Source organism: Empidonax traillii, unplaced genomic scaffold, assembly GCF_003031625.1.
Source record: "Empidonax traillii isolate 1590-97213 ecotype Southwest subspecies unplaced genomic scaffold, ASM303162v1 scaffold27:size3997909, whole genome shotgun sequence".
Taxonomy (NCBI): Eukaryota; Metazoa; Chordata; class Aves; order Passeriformes; family Tyrannidae; genus Empidonax; species Empidonax traillii.
In genome coordinates, this window is record NW_020955220.1 from 3355219 (window position 1) to 3382415 (window position 27197).

Below are 27197 nucleotides of genomic sequence, written 5' to 3' on the forward strand. Positions count from 1 at the left end.
TTTTTTTTTTTTTTTTTTTTTTTTTTTTTTTTTTTTTTTTTTTTTTTTTTTTTTTTTTTTTTTTGGCGGCGGGGTGGTTTGTTTTGGGTTTTTTTTGCTTTAGCATAGAGTACTGTATAGATGGTGAGTCCAGTCCATTCAGAGGAGGCTCATGTGTTCCTGATATCTGTGAAGGCACTGTCTGGTCCTCCTAAACTTTTTTTTTCTCCAGAAACTCTGGAGACAAGTGTGTGTCCCTTTATGCCCACCCTGTAGGTTCCAACATCTCTGACCTTTTTCTTATGGAGGCAGAACAGCAGTCATGTAACCAGCGTCTTCTGTGTAATTTGGAGCACTAAAACACCAGTTGTTGAACCTTCTTCTCCTTCCTTCCCCCTTTCTTTACAGGTGACAGTGATACAGTCTCCATGCTGCCCCTGTGCGTTCAGAAGCAGAACATTAGGAATGAGAGTTCACTCAGTGCTGCTTGTGCCTTGCACCTTTCTTTCCTCCTGTGCTAGGATGCTGCTTCTCCTCCAGCCGGCACCAGGTTCTGGGTGCAGGTATTTCCCACTGGGCAGAGAGGGGTCCCTTTCAGGCAGTCTGACAGGAACCTCAGGAGGAGGGACTGATGGGCACACCTTTGCCTCTTCCAGCTGTCGTTTCCAACTGTGGTGGTGGAAATGGTGAGGGGTAAACTACCTCATAGGTCAACAATCCTATTTTTCTCCTGGTGCCCTTTGGAGGAAAGAACCTGCCTTCAGTACCATAGCCTCATTTTCTTATCGTAAGGAAAAGGGGGTGTTCTAGGAATATTTTATTGCATAGATTTTTCCCAGGCAAAATAGCAATTACAAGCAGACTGTAAGGAATCAGCTTACTTCCTTTCTCATATTGCCTTTCTCAATTCTCAGAGCTCAGTAGCTTGAGTATTTTGTACAAGGTAAAAAGAAACTCAAAAAGTAGGAAGAATATAGTTACAAGTAATTTCAATCTCTTCTACACCCTTTTCTTCACTGAAAGGTCAAATTCTTGTCAGACGCTCAGCTATAGGTTTGTTGAATATGTTGGTGATGACCCCAGATCTTGGCAGAGCCCAGATGTCTGGTTAGAAAAGAGGATCTTGAAGAGTATGGGAAATCATACTTCTCCAAGAAGATTGGAAGGGAGTACTTTCTTACTGCTCAAGAATTTTGGAGGCTTTGATTCACTGTTGCCTGAATCTTGAATGTGAGACTGTACTTGTACAGGCAACACTGAGACCATTGGAACTGCAGCCTTTTTACCCCATCTTAAGATTTTTTAAAGTTTTTTAAAAAATATAATCTTTTAATTTTAAGAAAGCTTCTTATAAATTTCTGGAGAAAACGTTGAAATTATAAAAGGAGAATATGGGAGAAAAAAAGAGCAATTTTTAGACTTTTGATCGCTTTTATATTTTAACAGTCCTAATTTGTAGGTACAAACATGTTTGTGTATGTGTGACTGTATCACCCTTGTATTGCTCCCATTCTATCTAAAAAGCTACTTCAAAAATTGTATGTCTTTACTGTTGTTGCTATATCAAATTATTCATCAATTTTTGAAACAATCTGTGCCTTGCATTTTCTGGGAGACTTCAGACTTTTGGATTCCAGTACAGTTCTATGTAATACTTCTTTTCTTGCTTCCTCGTTTAAAGTCTAAAGTTTTAAATTCCCCTCTGCCTCCTTTGCTCACTCCCATGCTTGGGTGTTCTTCCACACAGGTTTCTATTTTGTGACACTGCTCAATGAGCTACACCAGTCATTTCTCCAGGAGTCGTGTTTTGTGTGTGAGGTTTTTAAGTGTACTATTCAAACAATTAGTAAAATAAGCCAAAAGACCTGGTTCTAGCCCTTTCTGACCGCAAGATCGTATTGAGGCAGCAACCCGAGGCGTGTGTGTGTTACAGTTTTGCTCTGGGAGCTGCTGGATGTGGGCAGGCGGAGACAGGGAGCCCTGGGGATTGCCTTCTGCCAGGGGTCCGGCTGCTCCGGTCATTCTGGCTGGAAGCACCCGACCCTGATTTAGTTGGATAACTCTGGTGTTAGGAATACCAGAAAAGCAAATTTGTATGTTTGCACTTCTTTATATTTAGCAAAGAGTGGAATTTGATGGAAAAGCGATCCATGCTATTTGAGGTGGTCGGAGAAACTGATTCCTTTGTACCCATATTTGAGCATTAGGGCATAAATAACAGAGCAGTGAGGCTCAGGTCAACCATGATGTAACTGGTTAAGCACCTGGATTAATGCCATAAGGGCTGGGTTCAGATCTCGGTTTTGCGCCATCTCTTTCTTTTAATGCTGATTTTGGTGGAGTGGATCCACCAAATGATGCCACTCTAACATCAAGTTTGCTTGCTTTTATTTTCTTTTTAAGGGAGAGAGATTTCAATAAAGATCATTGCGTACTGTTTTCAACTGGGGGAAAAGTAACTTTTGATTTTCTTATTTGTATTTAATAGGTCTGTGTATGATGACCAACCAAATGCACATCAGAAGTTTATGGAAAAACTTGATGCCTGCATACGTAACCATGACAGGGAGATAGAAAAGATGTGCAATTTTCACCATCAGGGCTTTGTGGATGCGATTACAGAACTTCTTAAAGTTAGGGCTGATGCAGAAAAATTAAAGGTAAGGAACTAGTTTTTCAGAGTTTCATTTATCATTGTCTTTGAATTTCAAAGAAGGAACTGGACTCTTCTACTGGAGAATAAATTAGTGATTATCACTTACACTCTGATGTTTGCAGCAATTTTATAAAAGCGGATTGAATAGGATTTGTGATTCGAGCTCTGTTGCCTGATACAGTAATTTACATTTACAAAGCTAAATACTTAATTAGATCTAATTCTGATATTTTTTAATGTATGTTTTCACAAAATGCTACAAAAATTATTTTACCCTTTTTAAAGGCTTTCTCAGAAGGTAAAGTATAATAAACAATAACTGCAGTATTTCTTAAATAGGTCTTTCTCTATTTTTGCATTTCTGTGTCTGACCTCAGAAAAATTTAAAATCTTTATTAGAAAAATAAAACTACTGCAATTATGCATTAAAAAATGTTCTTTACTTTGTAATGAGCAGGAGAGTTAGTGATGTTGGTAGTTTTCATGAGATATGAGAACCAAGATTTACTCCCAGATCAGAATGCAGAATAGTGAATTATGTCCCTTTTAGCTCTCTTTACACTTTTGAGAGCAAAATATGCACACCAGACAGAATGAGCATAGTTCATCAGAGGTTATGATTAGAAGAGCATTATATAAAGGATATTCAGATAACAAGAGACCAAATACAGCATCAATGAGGTCATTGAGCATCTTTGTTCAGAAATTAATGAGATTTTTAATAAACTAGAATGTGCTTCCTTATTATGATGACCTAATGAGTCACTTACTATGTGGGAAAATCTGAGGTTGAGCTTTGCCTGCACCTGCAGCATTAAAATGTTGCTGTGGTTTGGAGATTTCCACGTTTGATGTTAATCAACCACCCAGTGTTTGCATTCAGCAAAGTATGAATGTTTAATTACCATAAAATGCAATCACCATTTCTTACAGACAATGAATGGCCCATAGAGCTCATTGAGGTTATCAAAAAGGGACCAGTGGTCAATTGGGTCAATGATTTGAATTGTTTGACAGACCTACAGAAACAAGGAAAGTTCAAAAATCCCAAGTAAATTTGAGAAGTTTGCCACAGAATCTGTTAGAAAGAACTGTCATAAGTAATTGAAGTTAACAAAAGCCCTTTGCGATCAAAAGTTCAAGTTCAAGCTGTAGAGTTAATTTGAATTTGCATTTCTTTGTTCTAAGTTTCTCAGGAAGCATGATCTGATTACAAGGGTGAGCAGTCACATCAGGGCAATATATGCATATTTGTCTAACAAAGGTGAAATTATTTTTAAGGTCCAAGTTACTGATACCAACCGAAGGCTTCAGGATGCTGGGAAAGAGGTGAGAAAATGGTGCTTCCTATATGGCCATTATGAATATTTGTAGCAAAATAAATTTGTTTGCATAGTTTAAGTGTGATTTTCTTTCTTAAAAAAAAAAAAAATCCCTTTAAGGTGATAGCCCAAACAGAGGAAATCATCCGATGTAGAGTTCAACAGCGGAATATTACAACAGTTGTGGAAAAACTACAGTTGTGTCTTCCAGGTGAGTGACCAATAGCTAAATATGATGGGAAATTAAATGAAGTCACCATAGCCAAATGGAAAAGAATTTTATTTTTTTAAGTTGTAGTCCTGTAACATCCAGTTTAATGGAAAAAATAATAGGTTTTTAAAAGATCTCAGTAAGTGACATCATGTGTAAGTTCCTTGTCTTTTACAGTATTTGACATAGGGCAGTTACGATGCTGTGAGAAGACAGTGAGACAGATTTAAATACTGCAAACAATGTAGCCACATACAGCGTTAAATGTACTGATATTTTTAATATGATGAACAATGAATTTGTTGCTTAAGAGGGTGGCTTTTAGTGTTTGAATACTGGGGAAAATACTAATGGTGCACATTCAACATTGTACTTTTAGTTCTATGTCACTGCAGGTTTTTTTTAAATAAAAATAAGGGGTTTAAATATTTCGGAAGGTAATACTGTGAGATTGCATTCAGCTCAGTAAGGGTTTTATCCTGTTTGTGATATTAGCATAAAGCAGTTTTCCTTTGTAAAGTCTTGATGTTGACCTGTTACGAGTACAGTAGGTGGTACTGTTGCCTTTTTATGGAGACAGGTCATGGGCTGGTAATGCAGATAAGGTTATGGTATGTAGTAAGTGAATGACTCTGCTTGATGTATTTAGTGTTGACTCTTTTGCTCAATCAATTCTTTTTGATTTAAAAGCTGTTAAGAGTTTCAGGGGCTTTTTCTTTCTTAGCTGCATTCTAGCGTATCTTTTGCTAGTTTTATCACATTTGTGTTACAGTAGGAATTAAATAAGGTAAATTTAGCATATTATTTTCTATTTCTCATTTAGTCCTTTACAATATATGTTTTCATCTTTTATTAACTAAAGCCATGGTAAGATTCATGAGTTAATCTGCTTGTTTTTATGCAGTGCTGGAAATGTACAGCAAACTAAAAGAACAGATGAATGTAAAAAGGTGAGTGACCATATTTCTGCGAGGAAAAAAAAATAGCATTTGTCAGTAGATAGAATAGCAAACACCAATGTAGACAAGTAAGTATTCTAAGTCCTGTAGCTTGGTATGTGTAGTCTTCTTTTCATAATACCTTGTCTGTGTTTCAAGAATGTCTCTGCAAGGGAACAAATAATATATTAAATATAAAGAACTTCTAGGACCTTAGTGATTGCCGTGAAAAATAATGTTTCCTTAAACAGGTATGACATGTAATGAAAATTATGATTATAAAATGAGAAGTAGAGTTTATGGGGTTGTATTACTCAAAGCAGTTTAAGAATAAAGGAAAGTAAGGTCCTTAGGAACTGAAGAGCTTTCAGAGTCCATTAATATCTGATTAATTTATCATGATATATTTAAATAAACTCATAATCCAAGAAGAAAGGACATTTCACTCCATATACCTTTCTTTAGACCTATCTGATATCTCTGTGCTCATCTTTTGTGTAAATGGGACTATGAGAATGAAGTGAAGAAAGTGTGTTTTGGTTTGGAGTTTTTTCCTTCATAACAAATTGAATTGTTAAAAAAATTAAAACCATAATTAAAAATTAATTTCTAGAATAATGGTTTATAACTGGTACACGACCAGCTGTTCCTCCCTATTGTGTCTTCTCTTTTCATCTTCTCGGAGAGCCACTCACTGCTGCTGTAGCCCCAGTATCCCGAGTTCTTTCTCCATGGCAGCTTGGCTGCCCCTGCCCCCTGCTTTAGCTGTCATCCAGTCCCACTGGGGCTGCTGCACCTCACACACCCACCCCAGGAATACCATTGCTGCTGTTTTCTTCTTCATGATTCCTCTGGCATCATTGTCTGATTCTGTATCATCCCTGTCTGCTTTTCGTTGTGCCTCAGTTGCACTGATTGCTCTGTGCCTTCCCTTTCTGCATTCGGGATTGTTGTCAGTGCCCCTTTGTGCGCTTGGCACCACTGCAGTGAGCTCCTGCTAACAAGTCTGTCTGGAGCAGACTGTTTCCACTTGGAACTAGCTATGCATAGTCAGTTGTCTGCAGGGCTGCTATGTAATATAGATTTGCTTTTGGACTGTTTGTCTGTATTTCTGTTTCTGAGTAGCCTATACCTGCTACCATATCACTGAACATCTGAAAACCCTCAGCAGTGGCCACTGTGTGAGCAGATCAGCTCTAAAGCCTGTGTGCAGACATGTCCTAAATGCTTCAGATCAGCTGTACACATCACATCAATCATCAAATATTGCAGCAAATCTGGTGCATCTTTGACAGTGATATATGTGCTAAGTGATACCTGTGCGTGTTTGCTGTCTGGGAGGTCTTCTGTAGAAATATAAGAGGTTTAAGAACAACCTAGTAGCTATGGCACTATGCTGTCCCTTACAACAATTAAAACTTGTATGTAAAGCAGCGTGGTAGATCTCATCAGCTTGACTACTATACACTGTTTCCTCTGAACAGGAGACTGGTTTGTCATCTGCTTAGAGTAGCTGGCAGAAAGATATGAACAGTCCAGTGCCCTTGCTACTCCAGTCAGAGAACAGACTGAACAGTGTGCTGTCTGAATTCCACTGCTTCCCTTTGCAAGGTCTTCTGTGCTACATTTAGTGTGCTGAAAATATTGGAACTGGGATCAAGGCCTGCCTTCTGCCCTTCCTGTGCTCTGTCAGGCAAGGCAAGCAGGATCCTGGTTTTAGAATACCAAGGGAAGTAATAGTTCCTAATCTTATCATGTAAAGATCACTTAGGTGAGATAAAATTGCAGATGGCTTTTTGGCATTTTACTCCATAGTTGTGAGTGGTTTTGTAGAGTCCACTGATGGTTGATGTGCTTTCTGAGAAACCATCGGTACTCTTTAAGTCTAGAACTAAATTTCTATTTTTTAAGATACTCGGATCTGATAATTTTCCTGTGTCAGGAGTTGCCAGACAGGAAGTCTTAAAAGTCAAAGGACTCCTGAATTGAGGGGTTTGGACATGTCATTGTCATACCATAAAAAGATCTAAGGGAGAGGGGAGATTCCATAGCTTTGATGTACCATACCTTGAAATCACATGGAGTGCAGAAGGCTTAGACTCTGCTGCAGGCTACTGCTCCAGCTCAAATAACTCTTTCATTAGCTGTGCTACAGTTACTACTTTGCCTGTGACTTACAATTCCCTCTAATACAGCCTACAGGTGGCTATCCCGTGGAGCTTGCAGGTAGTTCAAATGGTAATTTCTTTGTGGCTCAGCAGGCAACAAATCTGAAGTGTGCATGTATCCTGGCCTTTATCAGTACTTAGAGATGGAGCAATAGCAAGGACATCCATAGTGCCAATGCAAAGACCTGGCAGCTGATGTGTGTACATTCAAAGAATTTCAAAACTGATCTTCCTAAGTTTTGCAGTGAATCTTTCCTAGAAGAGTCAGAGAGAGGAGCATTCACAATCTCTATCATAACAAAGCAATGAGGAATGTTTGTTTTAGGGAAAGATAGGTTTATTAATGCAGCAAAGGTTTCGTTGGTCTTTTTTATAAAAAGACATCTTGACTTTCTCTGCTTTCAGCCTTTTAGAGTATGTTTTCATTATTCCATTGTCTTACAGTCTTGTGCCATGAATAAAATTCGCAATTCTAATGCTTAAAGGAGGGGAAGGCAAAAGTATGGATGTTAGGTATGTTTGGGGGATAGCTGTTATAGGATAAAATTTAGATTTTCGTTTCCTTTTCTCCATGGCAGACCTCTTTTAAGACAGTGTAGGATTTTGGGTCTCGAATACACACTGGTTCGTGCAGAAGGAATGGAGGTTTACAGAGGAGTCCAAAAAGCCATCTATTGGTAGCAACTTTTAGTCCTTACCAACATGGGTTATGTTTGAACTGATGACCTAGAGGTGAAAGGCTCTGTATCCTATTTATCTGTCTCCTGAGCCATGGATAACACAAGTTGACAAGAACTGTAGTTGTGAGAGGAAGTAACTGCAGAATCTGCTCTAAACAGGCACAGTTGACTGGAAAGAGCTATGGAGGGTTTAAAGTCTTAACTGAGGAAACACAAAGGAGGGATGTGGTTTCTTCACTGCTCTCCAAACCGCCTAGTGGGGGCTATGCACTGAGGCTGAACTACCTTGATCTCTAATTTTAAGTCACAGATAAGATCATTCCACATTTCACACAGCTCTGTTACCATGGCCTTAGCGTTTGGATTTTGTTGTGTGTCTTGGGAGAAAGTTCCCAGCTGTTTCAAGTGATTGCGGTTGAAGTGTGGGAATTGTTAGAAGTGGTGTTTTTGCAAGTCTTTTTCCACAGTATTCCAAAAAGCCCAAACCCATCATACAACAACAAAAAAATAAGTCATTCTGCTAAGGTAGTTGCAGAATCTTTTCAAATCTACTGTGGCACAGACTAAAGAATGAGTATAATTTTCTGAGTGAGCTTTTTGCCCTGAAAGACTTGGATTTGTTTTTTTGACCTTACTATAAGCTTTCTTCCAAACTGTGGGAAAGACAAAGTTGATTAGTTATTTAGGTTACTGAATCTCACTGAGGCAGTTATGCAACCTTTCTCTGTGTAAACCTTCCAAGCGTTCAAATAAACCTTACGACATAAAGGATGCAAATATGAGAACTTCATATTTCATGTAATTTGGTTTCTTTGGAAAGATATCAGAACAGATAAAACCATGGTAATTTGGTTTCTTTGTGTGTTGGAACCATGTCAAAATGAAGCACTGGCTTTTACCAGCTGCAAATCAATACTTCCCAGAGGTACCATGGATCTGGCAAAAAAACCCATCAAAATATGTATTTGCTACTGAACTGTCAGCTACTTTCTTTGTCACCAGTCTCAACCTTTATTAGTTCAATAATTTCTGTTCTTTTAAAAATTTCTTACCACATGATTAGTGACAAAAAAGATATTCCACAGATCTTTGGGGTTTTTTTCACACAGCAACTCATATCTGATTTGCAGAAATATTGAACTTCTGATTCACTTTACAGAAGTTTCAGAGTTAGTAGTGTTTTGATCTCAGTTCATGGTTCTTTTGGGGAAACATAAAATTGGTATGCTGGAGAAATTTAAAAATTAGGTTTAGAGTTGTTAAGGCAGCTAGATTTAGAAACAAAATAAATACTTGTTCCTGTGGTAAAAAGATTTCAATTGCAATTTCAATGTATCATCTTCAGGATCTCTGTTAGTGTGACTTTTCTGTAGTATTACTGAAAAATTCCAAGGAACTCTCTTTTACCAAATATGTTTGTTAGAAAATTTTTTTGTATTTACTCAATGGAAATGTAGTAAGCAGGAATATACAGTATTTGCCTCTAAGAGAAGCACAAAAGTTGGAGAACGCTACTGGTTTTTTTTCAAACTAAGTTTGTTTCCTTACTTAAAATAAAACAAGAATTTTGTCTCTGTTTTTTTAAGCAGGAAATTTTGGGATATAACTGCACATTTCTTTACTCTATAGACTTGTAGACAAATAAATTATTCTCAGTAAAATTCAGTCTTTGAGTTCTTCTTGCTCTTATTCTGTGTAACTTCTTGGGCACCGTAGTTTAACTTGATGGGGCTTTTTTAGCAAGTTATGCTGTTTCTCTTAACTACCTCCAAAGACACTCTGCTGATACAAATCTTAAAAGTTCTCTCTATCGTTTAAATCATAAATGAATACTTTGTGTACACTAAAGTAATGGTAATTTTCTTGTACTTTTGGCTTTTTTGTGTGTTGATGTTTCAAATTCTATACAGACCTGACTACTTTGTGCCTGGGACATTTTGTAAAGAATAAGATGATGTGAAACACTAATATTGATCTTTGAGGGAAGGTTTTTGTTTGTTGTGGGTATTTGATTTATTTTTGTGTGCTTTGTTTTTCTTTCCAGTCCTTGTTCTTGCTAGTTTTAGAAGGCTCCATTTTTATAGTTTGGAGATATCAGAAAAGTCCATCCTACAGTTTTCTGGTTCTGATGATGAGATGGATAAGTTCTGCACAGTCTTATCATATGACTTCTATTGGTGTTTCAAACTTGTGTCTTCAATTTTAAAGCTTACATCATATATTTTGCATTGGGGAGCATATTCTTACAAGGTTAGCTCAAAAGCATAGACAGAAGAATACTATATTTATATTAAAAAATAACTTTGAAGATACTTCTTTGACTCATTTATAGTCAAGTGGTCACTCTTTACCTTGTATGATTGATAGTATGGGGTAGGAACTAATAATATTGTTGCCAAAATTTTCAAAATTGAATTAAATCTGTGGAATGTTTTAAAATCAAAATATCCAAATACATAATTCTGTGAAATTATTTGCAAAACTTTTTAGTTTAAAACCTGACCTGCAGATGACCTTCAAATTAATAAGACTTCGATGCTTTATCAGAACAGATGTTAAAAGAGCAAAGTCCTGAGCTCAATATATGTATAATTAGTAAGGGACTCTAGAATGGATTTAAAATGGATTATGTTAATTCTGATCTTAGAGACAACAGTCAAAAACCTTCCAGATGAACTAACAGTGTTCTGATAAGCTGATCCGTATAATTTAAATAAAAACCTTTTATACGATTTTGATGCTATTATGGTTTTATTCCCCAGAAGTCTCACCATGTGGCACTCTTGGTAATTTGCTATTTAAAACAAAACAAAAACCACGCACATAAACCCCCCAGACCTTTTCTTATGTGCAACATTCCTGCCACCTTATGTATATTTTATATAAACCAAGTATATAATAAACTAAAGCTCCTAATTTACACTTGAAATCTCTTTATTTGCAGTCTTCTGAAAGCAGTTCTGTTCTGGAATAAAAGAGAAGATTTTTCCCATCCTCCAGCTATGCTGAGTTGTTAGCTTAGTAATGCCTTGATTGAGAAAATTCAAAACATTGTGTGAATTTCAGAATTGAACAAGAAGTCATGACTCTAGTATTAGGAATTAGTGCTTGTCTACTGAAGGAAGTCAGCAACTTGAACTGTATTTCAGTTTGAAAGTGTTTGCTCATGTATATGTGTGTTTTCTGGCTAAGGATGGTGGAAAGAGGGTGAGTGTAGGTGTGTACATGTTCATATATACCTAAAGAGGGCAGATACATACAGACATGCTTTTTCAAGATTTTTCTCATTGTTTGATACTGCAGTGTTTGGTGATTGGCAATTTGTGTTTCAGAAAAAAAAATCAAATTAATAAAACCCCCTAATCAATTCAATCTAGAAGGGGAGATAAAAGTTATGACTTCAGTGTCTCCATTCTGCGAGATGCTCCATGTGGTGTTGAGACTTTGTTGACCAGAACAGCTAATACCATAGGAACCTACTTAAAATTTTTACTTGACTGAGTCACTCTGGCAGTTCACTGTTTTATTTCCAAACTAAAGCATTATATGGATGACCTTTTGAGTCTTAATTTTTCTAATAACAGAGTAATTTCATCGATTGCATGTGTGATATTGATATCCTATATTTGATTTAAAATATTTTATTAAATTTTTATAAGCTAAATAATTTTATTTTAATCTCTTTATAGATACTATTCTGCTTTAAAAACAATGGAACAACTTGAAAATCTGTATCTTCCTAGAGTTAGCCAATATCGCTTTTGCCAGATAATGATAGAAAATCTTCCAAAACTACGTGAAGAAATAAAAGAAATATCCATGTCAGATCTAAAAGATTTCTTAGAAAGTATTCGAAAGCATTCTGACAGAATTGGGGAGACTGCCATGAAACAGGTAAGCTGACTTAACAGGATGGTTTCAGTCTTGTTGTTCAGTGAAAATTTCAGTGCTGAATTAGCCCAAAGGATTTGCCCGAGGATTATAGGTATCACATAAACTTCTGAGTAAAGATGGAGAGCTTGCTAACATCTTGTGTGGTTTCTATCTGTGTCCTAGACATAAAGTAGTTTCCTCCCTGGGAAAGGAGGAAGAAATGCTGTATATCTCAAGTTTCAAAAATACTGTGAAATACTTTGAGTAGTCAACTCCTTGACAATCTGTAGCTCAGCAGCTACTGCACCAAAACAAAGAGCAGCCTTTCTGGCCAGATGGCAAAGATGAATTGGACTAAAAGAAGTGTTGAGATACCTGCCTAGTTCTCTCTAAAATGCTACTAATACAGAAGACTGAGGTAAAGCCAGGAGGAGACTGAGTCAGCTGGAGGCCTTGCATATTCCATCAAAAAATAATCTGCCTCTTTAAAGCACTGGTACTGGGCAAGCTTTAAAGCAGTTAATACTTCTAAAATTATTCAGAGCAAATAAAGTTTTCATTTGGCTTCTTATTGGAGAGAATTCAGGTTGAGTTGCTGTTTTGTCATCTAGGGTTCCTGTAGAATGCCGCATTGATTATTATAAATGAAACTTAATTGCAAGATTGTGCTGTGTTACCTTGTTGCATTTCTTTCAATAGTGAGGACAGTATAGTGCCTTTGTGTTCTGCATCCGACTGCTCACTTAGACTTAACTGAAGACAGAAAACAAATAGTTGGAAAATCCGTGATAACTGTACTTCATATAAATTTTGATTCTCTGTTTGCAATTTATGATCAGGAAAATTACAAATTGCTTATATTATTTTTTCTGCCTTTAAAATTATATTCTGGAGATTAAAGAAAAACTATGCAGAATTCACTGTTGAAATCATTTATCATCCCAAAATGATTAAAAGCGAAATGATTGGTGTAGGCTGAGGGCATGGATCTTGCAGTTATACTGGTGTGTATTTGGTGGCACCACCTGTTTTTCATGTCCTAGCATATACTCATCAGTGATGAAATTTGAATTATATCCCTCCTTATTGATTCTACTTTTAAAACAGGCACAGCAACAGAAAGCCTTTAGTACCACTCTTCAGAAGCAGAATAATGTAAACTATGGTCGGAATATGCATTTAGGTAGAAGCAGAATTTCAGAATCCAAGAATGAAATGACGTTGAAGCGAACATTTGAAGATGATGATGAACATGAAGAAGAGGTAACTTTGTTCTAAATATTGAACAAAACTTGCAGTACCCTGTCTGTCCGTGGTAATTGTTAGTTATGAAGAATCGCAGAACACCTTCAAGGGACACCAGTCCACAGCAGCAGTTAAGGGTGAAAAAATAGGGCCAAAATATTGTTTTTATTAATGCTAGCTTTAGCATCATGTTTGAGGACATTCAGTTCGACAGAACTTGCAATTATTCTGGAATTCAGTTGCAATTGACCTTATTCATTACCTGCCCACTGTAAATGGTATGTGACCCACTGGAATATTCTGCTATTGCTAAAGCCAACCTTTTGGTGTTGAGGACCTCAGCTTGGGTTAGAACTTTTTCATCCATCAAATACTCAGTATTCCTAAAATGAATGAAAGAGCAAGTATTTAGATCTTTAAATCTGATGCTTTGAAACAGAGTAAAGAGTCTGGTGGCTCCTTTATTTATTGCATAAAGAAAATACAGTACTTGCGGTACAAAGGGAGGAGAGATTCAAGCAATTGATTTATTGTTTTGTGATAGAAACCATCCATTTTTGAGTCCTCCTTACATAGGCAAGTTCTGTTGGCAGTATATCACAGTTTGCAAATTATATGCTTTTTATGTTTTATGTACTCTTATTTTTCCTTTCTTTCTTCAGATTCTGACTGCCCAAGATCTTGTTGACTTTTCTCCAGTCTATAGGTGTTTGCACATCTACTCAGTTTTGGTATGTATTAAGGTCACCTCAAAAGGATATTTAAATTTTTGTAAGATATTTAAGTTTGAAATTAATATTAATTGTCACATTTTTCACACTCTCAATAGTTCCCAAACAGGCAAACATATTGCTTCTAGAATTAGTGGTTCTGGATGTACCAGCTGAGATGGGTAGAGTAGGGTACACAGCCATGACTCCATGTTTTCTCATATGCATAATAAAGACACAGTAAGACATTAATTACCTAGATGTTTTTAAGTATATATGTAAAATGTACATGTTTACCTCAGTATTGGTATTGGCACTTTTGCAGTTCCTGCAAGTGTTCCGTGTTACTCAAATGTTTGTATCAATATTACAAAACATAGCAAAATTAATTCTGAATGGTGTGGAATCATAACAGTAGAGAAAAATAGGAAAAAATCTGGGGAATCTGACAGTGTGCTCAGGCAGACTAAATAGGATTCAATGACAGAGACACAATAGCCTGTTTTAGCTTCTGTAAAAGAGATTCAGTGCACAAGCTAACAAGGATGAAAACTTTTTTTGGGAAACATACTATGAAATTATTTGTTATTTTGTCATCTTTCCCATGTCTCAATTACTTTTGAAGTCATATTTCTCATAGAATATAAGTATCAGTGACATGTAGATCGATGTACCTGTAAGTATTGCTAATCCTACAGTCTCAACTGGATGAAGTTTCAAGCATTCTGGTTGGGTTATCTTCTTTTTATGGAATCCTTGAAGCTGTGTTACATGAAAGCTTGCATATTGAAATACTGTTTAAAATGTTATTTCACTGTTGGTTTTTTTTTTGTTTGTTTGTTTGTTTTTGTGTTGTTTTTTTTTTTTTTAAGGAAGGAATCCAAACAAAACTGTCAGTAATTATTCATCTCAATGAAAGATCAGGAGGGACAGAAAGACAGGCTGCCAGAGCTATTGAAAGAGTGGACTGTTTCTTTTTACAGAAAACAAAGTGTGAAATAACATATAAAAGAAAATGTGTAACTTTAAACATACCAGTGACATCTGCTTATTTTCTTTCGTATAATAAAGGAACAGAAAATAAAATTGATAGATGACATTTCAAAGTGATATGTAATTATGTTTTTCACTTTGACAAGGACCCCGATGTTGGATCCTTGATCCAAGGATATGCTTTTTCGGTTTGCTCAAAAACTTCACCACGTTCCAAATTCATGAGAGACAGAAAACAAGTTGGAATTCTCTCTGACATCAGAAAGGGTTGTTGCTATCTTCAGGACAGGGCTTCTGGATTTCCTGCTAACATCATCTAATTAGTTGTGCATTAACCACCTCTTGGAGTTCTTCTCATTTATCTCGTGTTTCAAACCATCCCTTTTGAGTTTTGAGAACTTAATGATGACAGCAGAGGAGGGGAGTTGGATACCAGATGGCTGTTCATTACATTTCTATAACAAGGACTTACCTCGCAGCAAATGTTATGTTTTTAATGAATCCTGTCTCTGCTACAAAATTGTAGAAAATATTCTATTTTTGTGGAGGACAGAAGTTTTTCACTCTGCTTCTTCAAACTGAAGAAGAAAGCACAATTTTTTTATACCTCAGAATACTACATAGCTTGGAATTCCAACCTGGTGATGACAAGATAAATACATACCAAACATAGACTATATTTATTGACAAGTAACTTTCCTTTAGACTAGAGACTTCTGAGCAATATACGTAAAGATCTTTTTTTACCCCCTGTATTTTGTGAGGTGCTCTATATTTAAATTCTGGTGAAAATACCCTTATCTCTGAGGTGTGTAATGTTACCTTTTAGTGAAACAGCACTTGATATATTAGCAATATTCCTAGAATTTATAACCAAACATGAACTGATTTATTGTTTTTGTTGATATAAACTCATGAATTTCTGGAAACTGGGCAAACCAGATGCTTTGCTTTGGCATATTTTATCTTGCCTAGGCTTTGCTTATTCAGTGAGTGAATCATCAGAGTTGTTACTATATTCTGCTGATTGCTTTAGCACATCTGTTTCAGACAGTTGTTATCCCTGAATTGTTGATCTTGACTGCACAGTATAGCATGGTCTATAAATAATCGTAAGATATTTTACATCTCCACTTGTGCTGTGGATTTGAGAAGAGCAGCTACTCTTTTCACTTGAGAAGCTTGTGTCAGGACTGGGCAGAGATTTGGCACTGGCAGTAGAAGTCAGCAATCTGACAACTGCATTAAATATCTGGGCTGGAGATGAATGATTAGTATGTCTGATCAGTATGTGTTTGTATGAATTCGAGCACACTGTGTAAAGCTCTGCTGCAACAAACAGTGTTCGAATAGATTTGCATCTTTGTTTCAAGTGGATTTTTTTTTTTTTTAAGCTAAGTCTCTCTGTTACTTTGAGATTTTCATAGGTTAGCAGTATTTCTAAATATGATGAAGTATTCATTATGATATATATGTAAGCTTTCTTTGCTATATCTTATAAAGGAGTTGGGTTAGTAATGCTGGCTTAGTAGTATAATTTGATTTCGAGATTTTTTTGAAGACCAAGTAATGGAATTCTAAATAGCACTGGCCAAATAATAGGCTCATAAAGTAAAAAAAAACCTTAAAAATGCTAAGCTGCTTTATTCTGCTTGCATACAAATTACTTTGGGTTCAGTAGGTAGATGATGAGTCAATATAGCACTGATTTCAAATGGACAAATGGTTTCTACTGAATGGTCATCTTAATGAGATAAGTAGGATGTCTCTTGAATTCCTCACAATATAATCTGTACGCACAGAGGGTTTTGTATTTTTGAGGAACATGATATGAGAAAAATCCAAGTCCACACTCATCATAAATCCAAAGAGAATAAGCAAATATTCAATAAAACTCATATGTGTTTTTTCTCAGGCAAAGCTAATGCAGGCAGTGTTCAGATGTGTCATACATTCATAGAAACATTTTTGTAACAATGTAGTTACTTTCTTGAATAACCTACAGAAATATTTTAGGAGACCATGAGTTTCAGTTGTAGAGTAATAGGTAATATGCCTTATCTGTAAAAATTAGTATACTCTGAAAGCTGTAGTTTAAAAACAGACATATTGTTTAAAATTCATATTGCTTGACAAAATGTAGGCACAAGCAAAATTTCTGTTTACAGTACAGGCTGTTGGCTACTTTACAGAAAAAAGTAATTTCTGCATATTTCATTCACGCAAAACTTCACTGCTGACAGCTGGAGGTTTATATGTGGAATAAATACAATATATATGCTGAGTTTAAGAGAATTCTACCCTGAAATTAAGAAGTGTCTTTTTTGTACTGAGACAATGTTCTTGTTTTAACTATTTCTTACTCTTTTTTTAGGGTGATGGAGAAATATTTGAAAATTACTACAGAAAACAAAGAAGGAAACAAGCACGATTAGTTCTGCAGCCACAGTCAAGCATGGTAATCAGTTTTGGTTTTTTTCTGCATTGATGTAAGTTGTAGCTAATGCTTAGTGGTATTCTAAACTTGTTTCCTTTTTCACTGAAAGCATGAAACAGTAGAAGGCTATAGAAGATACTTCAGCCAAATTGTAGGGTAAGTTTTATAAATAAAAATTTATTGCACTTTTACTCTGTTGATGCTTTATTCACTCTGTTCTCTCATTGTCTAAAACCTTTCCTCTGTGAGATTCAGTTACTACACAAATCATGCGGGTGATTGTTGCTGGATCTGAGTGGGGAGGAGCATCCATATCCTACCAGCCTGATGCCCTACAAGGACACTCCAGATCCCTAGACTCCAAATGGCATGAAACAAACTTTTTCACATTTTAACTTCATTCTGGGCAAAACAGAACACCAAACCTACCCTAGTGTCACTGCTCCAGCGGGGAAGGGTTTGGCTATGCTTGTGTGTGAAGAGTAGAAGTTGCTCTGATATTAGAAAACAACCGAATAATATAAGCATTGTTTTGTTTTAGTTTCTTTGTAGTTGAAGACCACATTTTACATGTAACCCAAGGATTGGTAACTAGAACATATACTGATGAACTCTGGAACATGGCCCTTTCCAAGATCATTGCTGTTCTTAGAACACATTCAGTAAGTGAGAAGTCTTACCAGTATTGCAATTTAAATCCTCTTACTTCAGAGCTCTGTGTATTTAAAGCTGGGATAGCAACAAAGTGAAAAATGACACCTATCTCATGTTTTATTTTTCTTGTGATTAAAAATTGCTCAGATTTGGGAGGGAGCCTGCCAAGCTTTTGTTTTTCCCCACAGTATCAGGCTGTGATCCACAGCCATGGGCTATTTGCATAATCCTCCACTGATTTACAACTCACTGGGTCTTCCAAACCTTCTCTTAGTCCAGCAGTTTAGAATATGCAGAGTTAATCTGCTGTTATTATTGCAATCCTTCCTCATTAGTCTCAACTGACCTCTTCATTAGATCAGATTGAATAGTTCAGCACTGAAAGCACCACCAGGAAATAGTTCCTAATTATCATTCCAAATGCAATGTTTTCAAAATAAACTCCACCAGCAAACCCCTCGGAGCTCTCTCTTCAATGTTATAGTAGTGTTATGTTTATGTTGAAGTAAAGGTATTAGAAAAACTCTGTCAGCTGAGTATTTCAGTACATTCGAAGTGTGTCTCCTAAAGTTTTACTTCTACCTTAGCTGCAGTGATGCTGCAAGCTATTTCTAATTCCTCTGTGAAAAAACAATGGAATACACATTGTTCACTCTGACTGACTGGTAGTACATTGCTTCAGAGTTTACTATTGGTATCACTTTTACTATCAGAAAAAAAAAATTATCTTTCCCTTTTTAATGTTTGCTTAGAAGCAGCTCCTTTATGCAATCTTATTTTTTATTTTTATTGCAGTTCATCTTTAACTCAAGGAAAATTTGGTATTTCAATTATACTGAGGAAAAATGGGGGAAAAGTTCAAGTTGCAACTATATTTATCTAAGGACCTTTACTGATCAGTGGTACATGAGATGTTCTCATATTTTTAAATAATTTTGAGTGGATTGCAATAAATTGAGATATATTTATCCAGCATTTTTTAAAGCTAAATACCTTGCTAGTTAGTTATCTGTGTGTGGATTGATACATCTATGTAAGAATATGATAATTTAAGGGTTAAAAGTAATGTCATCTCTAAAGCACTCTTCGAAGTCTTGTCCCATACTTCGTCACTATTTCTTCTCAAAATGTGTGACTTCCATCAAACCCAATTCTATCAAAATCTCTCTAACATCATCCTACTGTAGACTAATATTTACATAAATAAACCAAACCCTTACTGTAAGACAGTATGCTAAGAGCAAAATTTCAAGAAAGATGAAACAGGTGTATATATCTTTAACCAAAACTATTTTCATGCTGCTTCAAATTATTTTAATGGAAATATTTTTTTGCTTTATCCAGTATTGCAAATTGTGAAGCTGAGGCAAAAGCCTTAGTTAAACGACTCGACACCTCTGAAAATCAAATTTCAGTCATTTAGTAAATAACTCTGTGTCTTGACCTTTTTACTATCAAATTTAAATTTGACCTTGTTCAGAAAGTATTTTATAGAGTGTTACCAATACAGTTGGGAAACTGAGGTGACACAGTTAGCATCAGTTAGGCTTGGGCTTGGTGGTCAAGAGAATGTCCTGTGGAACCTTTCTGATGCTTATTTAGCAAAGTGTGCTTGTGTTCCACTGAAATAAATGTAATTTGCTGATTTTCAGTCTCAGTACACCATACTGATATTTATTGAATCTCATATTTTAGTTTACTTTTTCTCATCTTTTATAGTTCATATGAAAATTTAACAAATACTTCTATGTAGCTGGACTAAGTAAAGACAAGTGAGTCTAAGTTATTTTTTTACTAAGGCTGGAGAATTTACCCTGTGCTACTATTCTTTGAAAACATATGTGTCATATTTTAAATCCTTTTAACCAAATTAGAATTTTTCACTTTCAGTCATATTGCACTGATCCTGATCTTGTTCTGGAACTGAAGAATCTCATTGTAGTATTTGCTGATACTTTGCAGGTACATACTGTATTACTATTTTAACTGAAATTCCTGTAGTCAAATTTTATGTGATTAAGTGCAGTGTTTGTGTTTTCATGAATCATATATACAAATCAAACTTGAAATTACACAGTAATGTTTAAAAAATATATGTATTTCTTGCCTTAGTTCCTCCTTTTGTGTATTATAAACTGAATGCGTGCGTTCTGGGCCATCCAGCTAGCATCAGTTATTAATATCTGTGCAAAATTAGTGTTTTGTAATTTGTGTACATTTTTGTCTTTTACAAATACTTTACTTCTCATCTTAAACAAGAGTAGCATTCCAGTTATCATTAACTCTTTAGATGAGAGACCAGGTGAATGTCACTGGCAAGTGTTCTTGCAATGTTTAACAGACATAGAGAAATGGGGCAAATATCTGAGTGCATAGGATAAATTATTTGATAAGCATTTAATATATAAACTTAGAGTGGTGTGTTTAAAGTAATACAATTTGTTTTATAGAAGTGGCAAGACTGAATAAGTCTCATCTCAGAGTCCTGAAGTACTGGGATAGGAGTTGAGTATATAAGATCTTGAATTATCCCCCCTTCATTTTTATACCTCAGGGCTATGGTTTTCCTGTGAACCGACTATTTGATCTTTTATTTGAGATAAGAGACCAATACAATGAAACGCTTCTTAAAAAGTGGTCTGGATTGTTCAGGTTAGTGTCCCAAAAGAATTGTGTCTTTTGCATTGCATCTATTGTTTTTGTCTAGCTTAAAGTTTTTATGACATAATTACAATTCTGGAAGAATTTATTAACTCAGGTGTTGTATATGAATTTCAGTTTGGGTGGAATGGAGATATTCATCACATGTAACTAATATTTAAGAAAAGAGACATCAAGTACTGCTTCTGTAGTTAATGGGGAGGAGGAAGGTCTCCAAAGGGACGTTACTGCAGAAACATACAGGAGAGAGACATCTGTTTCTCTTCATTAGGAACCTAATAATTCTAAGCTATTGCAATAGGGCTTTAGGTTCCTAATTTATCTGGTCTTAATGTTTACAGTTAGCTGATATGCATATCTCCCTGGAAAACTACTGATATTGCCAGTATGTCTTCATGTTTTCTTAATGCACATTGGTTTCCACCTATTCCATGGAATCATTTGATTAAGTTTTAAGCCCAGGAATACACTGGCCTGAGGCTGTACTCCAAAGCCTATTTGCTGATAGGCTGTGATGTCTAAATGTGCATAAATTGTTTACCATAAAGTATGTTACACTGCATTACAGAAAACCTTAACATTAAATTGACGACTTACGATTCTCCAGCTCCCTGTGCTTCTAATAGTCATTTGACTATGAGGGAAGTCCAGAGGGCACTCAAACTATGCTATACCATGGGCCTGGTGGAGTTCTGAATCATCTCCATTGGCTGTATGTAGCTCTGGTGCCTAAGTGAGACACTCTGAATATCAGCTTTAGTGCAGGAAGCTGTGGGTTACCAAAATTAATAACTATACTATGGTTTACTCTGGAGTGGACTAGTTGATCTAAGGTTCGTTTGCTGTATTATGCACCTATTAAAACACTTCTAGGTATGTTTTTCTCTGTGATTAGAAACCTGGTAAAGAATTAGCATATATGAGGTACTTTGAAAGTAATATTTTGGATGTGTGAAATTCCTAAAACTCTTTGAAGATGCACACCTAAGTGTAGTAGTAAAATTTAAGTTCATTTACATATTTTGTTACCAGAAAATACTGTAAATTCCATGTCCAATTTTTTTTTTTCACTTTGCTAATTCACCAGGGATATTTTTGAAGCAGACAACTACAGCCCTATTCCTGTAGCAAATGAAGAGGAATACAAAATAGTTATAAGCAAATTTCCTTTTCAAGATCCAGAACTTGATAAGGTAAGGAGAAGTTTTATGTTATTCAAGTTTGTGGAAATCCAATTAAGTACACTTGAGACAGTAATGATTTTTATAATTAAAAAGCAATTAAACTCTGAAAAGCTAGGTAGATTAAGAGGCTAAATCACCTTCTTTGTCATAATTATCTAGTCGTAAATAAATATGAAAATGAAAGCTTTAGTAATTTGCTCTGATGTTTGAGTGAATAATGAAACCCATTCTTTTGTAAACAAATTAATAATACAGTTTAATTGATAAAGTCTTTATGTGATGATAATACAATGTCTTTAATTAGTTAAATTTTGTTGCAACTCATTGGTTAAGTAACTCAGTATATGCTGTAGTGTTGCAAAAATACATGTAGAAACAGCAAATTTTGTCTTTCACTTTTAAATTTAATTATTTGTGTGTGGGGCAAAATAAACATGAAGGGACCATAAATAATTCTACAGTACTATCATTCCATTAGGATGTCCTTTTGTAGCCTCAGCCATTCTTTCACTACAAACTCCTTTCACAGAAAGGTGATTAATATGTTCTCCTATTCAAGTATGGTTTTGGTAATACCAATGAAGAAATAAGAGGCTCATGATGGAGTCTGTAGAGAGGAACTAAATCTAAGAACAACATGATGATGGGCGTAACTGTTGTAAGGGGAAGCAGTTTTATACACAGTCCATTGCTACAGATACCTGCTAAAGTAAAAAACTGTTCTAAGTTTGAAGTTCAGCAGGGATTTGCCAGGCAAGTATAACAGCTGCCTGTCATTAATACAGTGTTGCAGTGAAGATGAAAAATTAAAGTAGGTTTTTATGCTGATTTTTGAATGAGACTCCAGAGGGCTTCCTGGATGCTTTCTTCCATCAAATTCATTTACTTAGACATTATAATACTAAAATAAGATAAACAGAATTACTTATTTTGGTAATAATCAAAGAAATTTTTAATTTGTACTAAATAATTTTATCTGATATGTATGATTAATACAAAGCTTTGGCTTTTTTTGTTAACCAAAAGGGAAATATATTTTCTGTACTCAACAATTTTCAGTCTGGTTTATGATACAGAGGGTCATTTCTATTTCACAATGAGCAGCGGTTTTCGTGGATATTTTATGAGCAGAATCTCACTGATTCTTAGTTTTTGGGCTGATGAGCTTGAGAGCAAAGCTGGGAATCTGGTTGGATTCTGTTCTCAGCTCTCTCTGTCACTGTTAATTCATCTTTAAAGGAGGAAAAGCATTTTTTTAATGTATCTCTGAAAAGAGCTTTGAAACCTGCAGGTAATTAGAAATAAGACCAATAGGGTTTTTTGTGTGTCCCAGCAATTTTTGAAGCGGTTTAGTTTATGTCAGTCAAATGTAGCAAAGGGGCAGAAGTCTCTGTAATAATTGAGTTGGTAAAAATTTTGTTAACTAAACAGTAGAAGAGAGGAGAAAGAATCGTTAAGTATCTTTGTTGAAAGAAAGACTACAGTGTTACCGTGTGTGTTATTAGGTAGCCGGGGATCCACATGGAGGGGAAAGTTTATAAATGCTCCAACATCACTGCTCTTGGTTACTGTTTATAATTGCATCCACTTAATACTTCTCTGTTGTTACTTCAGTCTTTAAGACACTGGGAAGTTCTGTTGTGTGGGTTAATTTAATCTACATTTTGATTTGAAAATAATAAAAAAAAAAGATGTATGTTCAGGCTAGTCCCTGAAGGAGCCTATGTAGTTGATAGAAATAGACACCCCAGAGGGCTAAGTCCATTTGAAACATCTCTGATGCCTTTTACAGATTAAGAGGAATTTCACCTTTGAAAATGTCTGTTTCTCTCACTTTATTGTAAAAAGAGACAAATGTGAGCTTGTGTCTCATTTTTAGCTGTAGGTTAGGATGAAGCACCCTCACATTTTACAGGTAAGTTTATCATCAGAGTTGCTTGCAGAACATTAGGCAAAATTATGGCCACAATCTACTAGATGTTTAACATAGCATAAATAGATAGCATAGATATTTAACATTTATTTAACATAAATGCAGTCTGACTGAACAAAATAGTCTTGTCTGTACTCTATTGTTTAGATTGATTGTAGCAAACTATCATGGTTTGATTATATCATCTAATTTTATTCCTTTTTCTGTATCCAGAAGTGGAACAATTGTAGCTGTTGGGTTTTTTCCCTTGCTCTAGTGATCAAACAGAAAGTGTTGTGTCCTCCTGTATTAGCCAGATACTGTAGAGGATAAAGAATTGCTTCTCTTAGATCTCTGAATAGAGGAAGATGGAAACTCAAGTCCTGCTGAGAGAATATTGTAATGAGCTGAAATAGTTGTGTGTAATAGCACTTCTTTTGTTTGTAAAAATTAATTTCTTAAATCAGATGAACACATATTTAAAGTAAACTTTATTGTAAAAAAATGCTTGCTATTGTTGTTTGTTGGCACAAAAGCCTGGCTTACATCTTAAATAAGAGTATGGTTAGGAGAATGTCAAGGTAATCTGTTTTACCTTGGTTTTTTTTTAAATAAAGAAGTTGAGCTATTGTTGATTGATTTTTTTTAAGAGAAATTGAATTCTTCAGGGGTGATACCAGTTGTTGATTATTTTTCTCATGTACTAATCAGAGTAAGTAAATAGAGTAAACAGAAAAGTAATTTTTTTTTGCAGATTTCACAAATTTCAATGCAGAAATACCTATTTGGTATGTGTAGATTTAATTGAATATATTTATTTTTGTTCTCCCAAATACGATATCTGCTTTAGAATTGAAGTAAGAAGCATGATTTTGTTATTACCGACTACTAGTATTTCCTACATGTTAATCCAGGTTCCTGAAAATACTGCTTTGGTTTTGTGAACCATCCAAAAAAAAATGTCTACGCATTCCCAAGATACTTGGAAAATGCCAAAACTATTGAACTTTTCAAACTTGGTTTGCTCTGCTTTATTTGGAAGAAAAATATTTTCGTTTTTGAACCTCCTATCCCATTGATTTCTATCTTGTTCATTCAGATTAAAAACAGTTTGAGACCTATTTTTTAATGTATTTTTGTAAACTGTTTTCTACAGAGGAATCTTAAATTAAATAAAGTCTCCAAACTTCACTGTAATTTAAAGAAGTGATAAAGATCTGTTTTGCTTATAAGCCATTTAAACAAATGTAGAAGTCAGCTCAATGCACACCACTGTTTGTATTTGCTGAGAACCACAAAATGTTAAAGTAGATTAAAATGTTGATAGTTTAAGTGGCTTTCTAATTGCTGTGTTTATTACCAAGCTCTTCTTGGAATCGGTTTCAAGTGTAAGGTAGTGTGATCTTTTATTTTCACAGCAATCCTTTCCAAAGAAGCTTCCAATGTCTCAGTCAGTGCCTCAGATTTATATCCAGGTCAAGGAATTTATTTATGCAAGCCTTAAGTTTTCGGAGTCACTTCACCGCAGGTGAGCTCGAAGTATCAGCAGCGTGACTGTGAGGTAACCTGTAACCTGACCCAAACATATATACTGAAATGAAAATACATGTTCTTGTGTACTTGCTTGCTGTGCTTGTTTCATGATTTGCATATATAATTCTTTATATATATTCTATGATTCCCAATGCTATAGTATATATTTTATGTGTATATATACCTTACAATATGTGTGTGGGTGAAAGTAGCTTGGTATGGTAAGAAGTCTAAAGCACTGCCGGGTTTTTTTAAACAGTATTGACTGGTTTGAATAATCTAGAGAATGTATTTATTTAACAAAGCATGTAAAGATTGAAAAGTATACTTTGATACTGACCATTTCAGAACAACTGTTTAGCGTCCCTGATCCCTTGCGAGTCTTTCCCTTCTCCATGACTTGAGTTTCCTTAGCAATGACTTTTCCTGAAACAAAATGTGGTGTCTGCATCTCTTTCCCTCTTCTATCCCACCTTCTTCTGATGGAAAACATCACAATTGACCCATTTCCTTTCCTCTTCTGGCTTTCAAAAGCTTAGTTTTAATTATGTAAAATAGAATTCATAGATCTGAAATCTGGAAGGTATTGTGGCCTGTCACCCACTTCTGCGCTGTTAAAGATGTAAATTACTCCCTTTCACACATTCTTAATTGATACTGTTTATAATTTACACGTACTAATGAGCACATGTTGACCTCCTTAGTAACTCATTAAACCCCACAAATTACTCTTTACGAACTGCTGTTTCAATAAACGTGTCCAAAATCTAAAAATAACAGATTTTGCTTCAGTGTTGAAATTCAGTTAATGGATATTTGGTAAGTAAAAGAGGTGTTCTGTCTGTTAGATCACAGAAAATCTGGAGCAACCAGAATTTAAATGCACATAGGGAATTCTTAACATGAAAAGTTCCCTTTGTAGGAAAAAAAATTAAAATTATTAAGTATTGCCATGCACAGCATAGTTGTAAAAATAAACCTTTTTTTTCCAGCTCAACAGAAATAGATGATATGCTCAGAAAATCTACAAATTTGCTGCTTACAAGAACCCTAAGTAGTTGTTTACAGAATCTAATTAAAAAGCCTCATATAGGTTTAACAGAGGTAAGTTTTAAAACACGTATTCTAAGACTCTTACCATTTACAAAATCAAATGATACAAAAAGGAATTTTACCAGAATATTTTTGTCTCCTGTAGCTTGTTCAAATCATCATAAACACAACGCACTTGGAACAAGCCTGTAAATACCTTGAGGATTTTATATCTAACATTACAAATATTTCACAACTGACTGTTCACACTGCAAGACTTTATGGACTTTCTACATTTAAGGTATGGTACATGTCATCCATTATATGACTGTATCTGAAAAGTTATGTCAAAGTAACTATAAATTAAGCATTTTAAAACAAAAGAGTGTGAGGGCAAAGTGTGCATTCTCATTTTTGTCTTAAAACTGAATTCTTAAGCATTCAGTTCTGACACTGAGCAGATAAACACTGTTTTTATATTATTGGTATGACCTAGAATATGTCAGTACATGAGAAGCCTCAATACTGTCTTTCAAATGAATTTTTTTTAAGTTACAAAATGAAAATCTAAGCTTAACTTCACCAGAAGCTTTTAATAGATTAAGCCCCAGTTTGTGTAGAATCTCCCTTTTCCTGAATGGAATCAAGCAAACAGCTATCTTACTGTATCTCTTTTATTTGCTTTTATTCCATAGTAGAAATATTTTGCGGTATATTTCAAATGGTGTAATTACTAATATAAAAGAAGTATTAAGAATGTGCTACAAAGCGCAAGTTATTCTATGATAATTTTACAATTTACATTTTATTTACATGTCCTGTATAGACACAATAAGAGCTGTTAAATGTTAACTGAAAACTTCACTGTTTCTCATATATGGCAACTGCTTATCTGCTTGAGCTGTATTTTTTGTGACACTTTTCAGAAAGGATGGAAGTGTTAAAACTTAAATCTCAAAAAATTAAATCTGTAGTGATGTATATTCAGCATAGACAATTGCCATTTCGT

General features: G+C 35.2%; 1 protein-coding gene across 9 annotated transcripts in view; it reads left to right on the plus strand.

Annotated features, from left to right (window-relative positions):
• EXOC6 (exocyst complex component 6) overlaps nucleotides 1–27197 on the plus strand; it is an 89007-nt gene that overhangs the window by 18039 nt on the left and 43771 nt on the right. For 4 of the 9 annotated variants that reach the window (XM_027909266.1, XM_027909231.1, XM_027909217.1 and 1 more), the window contains exons 2-18: nucleotides 2468–2639; nucleotides 3917–3964; nucleotides 4078–4168; nucleotides 5073–5118; nucleotides 11644–11848; nucleotides 12935–13090; nucleotides 13735–13803; nucleotides 17150–17233; nucleotides 17322–17368; nucleotides 17754–17874; nucleotides 19757–19828; nucleotides 20421–20518; nucleotides 21615–21720; nucleotides 23597–23626; nucleotides 25042–25151; nucleotides 26149–26260; nucleotides 26355–26489. In XM_027909266.1, coding sequence (XP_027765067.1) covers nucleotides 2468–2639; nucleotides 3917–3964; nucleotides 4078–4168; nucleotides 5073–5118; nucleotides 11644–11848; nucleotides 12935–13090; nucleotides 13735–13803; nucleotides 17150–17233; nucleotides 17322–17368; nucleotides 17754–17874; nucleotides 19757–19828; nucleotides 20421–20518; nucleotides 21615–21720; nucleotides 23597–23626; nucleotides 25042–25151; nucleotides 26149–26260; nucleotides 26355–26489 — 1702 coding nt within the window. The remainder of the gene's footprint in view (nucleotides 1–2467; nucleotides 2640–3916; nucleotides 3965–4077; nucleotides 4169–5072; nucleotides 5119–11643; nucleotides 11849–12934; nucleotides 13091–13734; nucleotides 13804–17149; nucleotides 17234–17321; nucleotides 17369–17753; nucleotides 17875–19756; nucleotides 19829–20420; nucleotides 20519–21614; nucleotides 21721–23596; nucleotides 23627–25041; nucleotides 25152–26148; nucleotides 26261–26354; nucleotides 26490–27197) is intronic. The other 5 variants (XM_027909252.1, XM_027909224.1, XM_027909271.1 and 2 more) reach the window with 2 other exon arrangements.